We start from the raw sequence: 6709 nt of genomic DNA, 5'->3' as shown, positions 1-6709 counted from the left end.
TTTAACGATCAAAAAATCAATTCTCATAATCGAACAGGTCCGTAGTCCCTTGTTGCAGTAAATTTACAGTATCAAGTAGTAACTATTTACGAAGTCAAGTCGAATTTCTATGTAGTAAACAAGAGTGAACCCGTGATGTTGAATGTACGCTCAAGTTTTCCATTTTGGACACTGTCAATATTCTAGATGGGAGTCGTATCCATCAATGACTTTCACTGATTTTGGAAATACATGGCGTCTAAACTTCAATCGAAACATTTTGATGGTGAAAGTGTTTATTGACATCAATGACAGATTTTTGGAGATGGAATGATAATAAAATAAAAGCAATTATTTTCCCTATACATAAAAATTCTCGATTACTTGATATGCAAGTTTGTTTAATTAAACATCATCCACAAGTTCTAGGCTGGCATGGCCGACTTTCTGTTAGAAAAATAATTAGTTGCAACAGTGATCAGAACAATATAAGCAGAAATATAAAACTTATCGTCCGATCGAGTCTCGTGACGGCACGATGTCCTAAAGTGAAATTGCCCGTCAATAATTGCTGCGACCTCCGTGGACAATCACTTCCAGGATACAACGATCGTAAACCACTTGTGCAGCAATCACGAATGGTTTTTCTAGAACTCTCAATTGTACTCCAGAATAGATATAAAAACCCGAATATAAGAAATTCACAATATGAAAAGAGTGATTGATGCAAGATGATTTTTCTATTGTCTTTGTGTGTGTCTTTTTCCAAAACGAGATATGGGTTTATATAGGTAGGATGGCGGTAACAGTCTTCACCATGTTAATGTAGAATTTTAATGACTGAGTAGTGGGTGTTTTAATGGCAGTTAGTGGGTTGTTACAAAAACAAACAGTCATAAAATACTGGCTAGTTTTACCAATTAAATAACAAAAAAAAATATTTATTTTAGTCAAGGAAGCCCAAGAGCCCAAGGCCCCAATCAAGACATTTTAATATTTACGTGGGGAGTGATTCGAACCCCTGACGTCCCACACAAATGTCACATTTCCCACCACTTTGGCACTTTATCTAATTTGATTATTTCTTTCACATTTTATATTTATACCATAAATACATAACACTTTCTTCCTCAACAAGCTAGTCAAGGCAGCTGCATCTACTCCTTCTCCGAGCACCACCACTTGGTCTTTCTTCTCCCCTTCTATTGCCACTGAAACCACACCTAAAACACAACCAAAATTTAGAACATTCTATACTATATGTGTGTGTTCGTATAGCCGGTCTCAATTTCAGATAAAGGAGAAAATTGCGGCAATTAAATACATATTGAGCTTAGTTTGTCGTCACGTTGATATATTTAGACGAAGAACCAGAGGTACAACATAAGAGAATACCAGATAAAGAATATAAACTAGCAAAGAAGAGAAAATATTATTAAACCCTGAAATTTAATCTATTGATTCTTCAACAATGATTCAATATATACCTGAAGTCCCGGCAGCAATTTTCATGGCCGTGGGTCTGCATTTGTCGCATTTAAATTGCACCTTTATAGAAATTCTCTGCAAAATTCAAACATTAAAACCAAAATTGGAGCTAAAACACGTCTTAATTAACTATAGAAATAATTAACCTGCATATTTAGCTGTCAGCCTGCACCGAGCTAGTAATGAAATGGGAGCTGAGCTCTATTGAAGTTAGATCAATAATGGTGGTCGGAAGGAGGAGCTCTATGTTATGCATATATATAACGAAGGCTCAAGCATTCTTGAAGCTAACTTACGGTGGCTTCTGAATTTTCTTGCAATGTGAACAGATCCAACGCGGCGATGACTCTAAACCGTAAGTCAATATTAAGTATTCCGATTAATTTGTGACTGAAGATTAGTGCATGTTCATTTTGGACTTCTTTGAATGTAATCACATGATATGAGAGTAAATATTGCTTCTACGTGTATTAGACAGATAGCCTGCTAATCTTAGTCAATACTATAAATCCAGGAACACGTTTGTTAACGTTTCGCCCCCAACTGTTTGACCAAATTATGCCCTCGTTTGACCCTCATTTTTTGATGTAAAAATGGGTGAAATAGTATTTTTTTTAAAATAAATGGTTGAAAAAGAAGTAATTTTTTTTTACGTGTAATATTATTTTTTAGAAGATTGTGTGGTTGAAAATAAGAGAGAGAAAAATTTTAAGATGCACACATTTATTTATTTATTTGTTTGTTTTTTTTGGAAGAATGTGATTGAAATGAATGTACGGAAAAGCGATTTTCAAAAATCACTTCCAATCAAGAATAATGGAGATTGTACATCATATTTATATGATCTACTAAGCAAATATATCAAATGAGATTTATAAGGTATACAATGAGTAAAATCGTGTATGGGTCGAGCTCTAGTTGTCATTTTTTTTGTTGTTGTTACTACTATAGTTGACCTTAATCTTTTGTATGAACTCCTATCAAGGTTTGTAATTTCGTCTGATTTTAGGTTTTTGACGTATAAACACAGCCATTGTTAATTAAGGTGAAATAGGAAAGCACCATCTTATAAGCATAAGAAATTTATTCGTAACATGGCATATTTGATACATTCACAAAGTTTAACGTATAATTTAAGTTATAAGTTGGTCAAATTTACTTTTCATTCACACATTTTATAGGACTTAGCAAGAAGGACAATAAATTATTGATTAAAGAGCCAACAAGTGAACGCTATGAACTTTTTCTTATGCTCTTTAACTTAAGCTTCAAACGCAATGTCTCATGATAAGTGTATTTTTGCACACTTATTTAGATCACAAACATGACTTAATTACAAGCAAAATGTATGGATTGTGACTTAATCTCGTTGAATTCATGCAATATAGGAATTTCTATGAAAATGGTGGAATTCAGGAGAAAAGAGCCGAAAAAAGACTAAAATGGAGTAAAGTGATAGTTCAGGGACTAAGGATGCAAATATTCAAAAGTTGAACTAAAAAGCAACCTGGGAATGCAAATATTCTAAGTATTAACTCGAAAGCGATACAAGATGATTGGAAGAAGAAGGAATTATAAAGGGACTAAAATGAAGAAAAATGAAAGTTCGAGGACCAAAATAGACATTTTGCATAGTTGGCAGCAATATGCGACCGCATAGTGCTACCCTCTATGCGGTCGCATAGAGGCCTCCCGAGAATTTTTTCTCAAATTTTTTTACTCTATGCGAACGCATAGAAATGTACTATGCGGTCGCATAGAACAAGTTCTGGGGCCGATTCTGCAGTTTCCTTATACGACTGAAGCTCTTTTGGTAACCTAATTTTCACTTGATATAAATATCAAAAGACGTCCAAAAAGAAGCAGAACGTATTGGAGGCAGAAAAACACTTCTTGGAGAGGATTTTAAGCTCAAGAACAAAGATTTACACGAAGAGCTTCAAAATTTCTCAAGATTTCATAACCCGGTGATGCTTTTTATCCAAAATCTCATGTATTCTTTTATTTTAATCATGTTAGGCTAGATTTTTATGTGCTAGGAGATCGATGTACCATGTAATTTGATCTTTTATTTTCTAACTTTGCAATTTGACATTAAGACATATTTATATTGTTTTGAATGATTTATATGCAATTATTGTTTTCGAATTAAGGGGCCCATAATTGTGTGAGTTTGGGTGATTTATTCTTGCATTCAAGAGAATTGGAATAGGTTCGACATAATATAAATCATTGTAGGGTCCGACAGGGGATAGAAATATACTGCTATGCCCTACGTGAATCTTTAAGTGTTCATAAAACCGCATGCATTTTTACATATGCACTTGCCATAGAAATATAGGCCGGTGGTATATAGAAATAGGTTCGATACATCTCGAGAGAGAGTATTGGATAGACTTAGGAACATTGGTTCGTCACAATTGAAGTGTGTTGTCACATTGTAAAACTAGGAATTTAAAGTGAGAATTGCATAGGAAATCGTGATTCTAGTGTGTTTAAGTTCTATTGATTACAACAAACGTGCGTTCTCAACATCTGATTTCATTTTAGAGTGTTAAAAATATTGCTTTACATATTTAATTTAATTCAATCATAAAAATTGCATAATTAGGGTTTTCTTTCCAAAATTAGGGTTTTCATTAGGTTCGCATTCACTTTAGTAATTTAGTTTCGGTTAAGGCGACGATAGATAAAATTGAACTAATCAATATCTGTGAGATAATATTTAGACTCATTTAATCCACTTTATTACTTGTTAACGAACCGTACACTTGCGGTAGTTTTAAATCAAAAGAAATAATTTCGTGAACAAGTTTTTGGCATCGTTGCTGGGGATTAAGTTTAGTTTAATTTTATTTCTCGAGACACTAATTCGAACTTCAATTTTTATTTTGCTAGTATAATTTTGTTTTTGTTTTTATTTTAGGTTATTATCCTTTATTTGTGTTTTAGTTATTTAAATTTTTTGAATCTCAGTGCTCGTACTGGTTTTGTTTCTGAGATTTGCATGCCACGATCGATTAGAGGAGAATTGATTCCAGCTGATCCTGAAATTGAGCGCACCTTTCATTGACTGCAAAGAGATCATCGAGAAGCACAAGTACAAATGGCTAACGAACTAAACAATCACATTATTCAAGCTAATGAAAGAGAGGCAATGGATGAAGGAAAGGAGATTCTGGGAGATTTCTTGACTCCTCAAGTAATTCAAAGTCAATCCAGCATAGTGTATCCACCATTTGGGCAGCCAAATTTCTAGTTGAAGACCAATGTGATACAGCTATTTCAAAATGGACACCAGTTTTATGGCAAAGCCAAGGAGAATCCACATACACACGTATCTTGATTTTTGGATATGTGTCAACATTTCAGATACCAAGGGATTTCGGACGATGCTATTAGGCTAAGGCTGTTTCCACATACGCCATGAGACAGAGCACTTGAATGGTTGGATTCACTTTCGGTTGCAAGTATCACTACATGGAACGAGTTGGTAAACAAATTCTGCACAAAGTTTTTCTCCCCAGCTAAGATGGCGAAACTGAGACATGACATATCAGTATTTAGTCAAGGAGAAATTGAATCATTTGACGAAGTTTGGAACAGATTCAAAAAATGCTCCGGAAGTGCCCTCAACATGGGTTTGATAAAAAGACCCAAATTCGATTATTCTACATAGGGTTATTTCCATACCACAAGATCATGGTGGATTCAGCGTTAGATGGCTCAATATCCAAACGAACAGTTGATAGGGCATTGGAATTATTTGAGAAAATGGCTACCACAACAGTCATGTGGTCTTCTGAGGGGGCGATTCCAAGGAAAACTCCGGGTGTCTATGAGGTGGATACTTATTTAGCAATATCTACAAAAATCAACTCTCTGTATCACAAGGTGAAAAGCATATCACAATCAGCACAAGCTAAGAAGAGCAATTATGAGGAATGTGGAGTTGAGCATAAAACATCATAATGCCCAATACTCAAGCAGTAAGGAATTGAGCAAGCAGACTTGCACAGTGGGGATAACGCCAACAACACAATCAATATGGAGAAACTTTCAATCCCAGTTGGAAGAAGCATCCCAACTCCTCTTTGAGCAACCAGAATCAAAATAAGCCACAGGGACAATTTCAACAACAAGAGAAGAGGCCTCAATTGGAAGATACGATAGGAAAATTCATGGAGAAAGCCGAAGCTACACTTCAAAATCAAAATGCAGCCATCAAAAATTTGGAAACTCAGATGGGGCAGTTGACCATCGCATTGACTGGTAAAATGCCAGGTAACTTGTCGAGTAACACAGAAATCAATTCCAAAGAACAAGCCAAGGCCATTACAACTCGAAGTAGAGTACAATTGCCTAAAATCCATATCAAGAGACCGGGTGTGATTAAAGAGACATCTTCCCCTGCTGAAGAAGAGATTGTTGTAAAGTAATCAACTCCAAAGGAAAATTCAGAAAAGTCACAGGATAAGGCCAAAGTCACAATCAACCCATACGAGCCTCCGATTCCCTTTCTACAGCGGTTGAAGAAGCAAAAATTGGAGCAACGGTACAAAAAATTCCTAGAAGTCTTCAAAAAGCTCCATATCAACACCCCACTAGCCGATACACTATTCCAGATGCCTAGCTACGCGAAGTCTCTCAAAGATATTATATCAAATAAACACAAGCTGGAGGACCATGAGACAATAATGCTTACGGGGGAATGCAGTGCCAGAATCCAAAAAAAGCTCCCATCAAAACTGAAAGATCCAGGGAGTTATACTGTTCCTTGCACTATTGGTGAAGTCTATTTCGATAAAGCATTATGTGACCTCGATGCAAGTATTAATTTAATGCCTCTGTCTGTTTTTAGGAACCTCGGCTTGGAAGAAGCTAAAGTGACTACTGTGACACTTCAGCTGGCGGACAGGTCACTGACACATCCCAGAGGGATAATTGAAGATGTGCTTATCAAGGTTGAAAAGTTCATATTCCCAGTGAATTTTCTTATCTTGGACATGGAAGAAGACAAGGATGTCCCATTGATACTTGACAGACCATTTCTGGCCACAGGGAGAGCGTTAATTGATGTTCAAAGGGACAGTTGATCTTAAGATTGGGAGAGGAGCATATATCGTTCAATGTATTCAAGGCCATGAAACTGCCAGTAGAATCAGATAGCTGTTACCAAGTTGACATTATTGACAAGGCAGTACAAGAAACATTCTTACTTCATAACCCATCTGACGCCTGA

General features: G+C 35.8%; 2 protein-coding genes across 2 annotated transcripts in view; one reads left to right on the top strand and one right to left on the bottom strand.

Annotated features, from left to right (window-relative positions):
- The window catches only part of LOC111395257 (heavy metal-associated isoprenylated plant protein 47-like), a gene marked incomplete at its 5' end in the record, with an annotated part of 3374 nt that extends 1826 nt beyond the window's left edge, over nucleotides 1-1548 (bottom strand). The window contains 2 exons of the mRNA XM_023021242.1: nucleotides 1086-1202; nucleotides 1467-1548. Of these exons, the coding sequence (XP_022877010.1) occupies nucleotides 1086-1202; nucleotides 1467-1548 (199 nt within the window). The remainder of the gene's footprint in view (nucleotides 1-1085; nucleotides 1203-1466) is intronic.
- A 4163-nt stretch (nucleotides 1549-5711) lies between these two features.
- Nucleotides 5712-6709, top strand: LOC111395256. The gene is made up of 3 exons (XM_023021241.1): nucleotides 5712-5897; nucleotides 6093-6431; nucleotides 6560-6709. The coding sequence occupies exons 1-3, from the start codon at nucleotides 5712-5714 to the stop codon at nucleotides 6707-6709; spliced, it is 675 nt and encodes a 224-aa protein (XP_022877009.1).

This window comes from Olea europaea, chromosome 6 (genome assembly GCF_002742605.1).
Source record: "Olea europaea var. sylvestris chromosome 6, O_europaea_v1, whole genome shotgun sequence".
Lineage (NCBI taxonomy): Eukaryota > Viridiplantae > Streptophyta > Magnoliopsida > Lamiales > Oleaceae > Olea > Olea europaea.
Note: the sequence above shows the minus strand (reverse complement) of the source record. Positions and strands in the feature narration are given on the sequence as shown.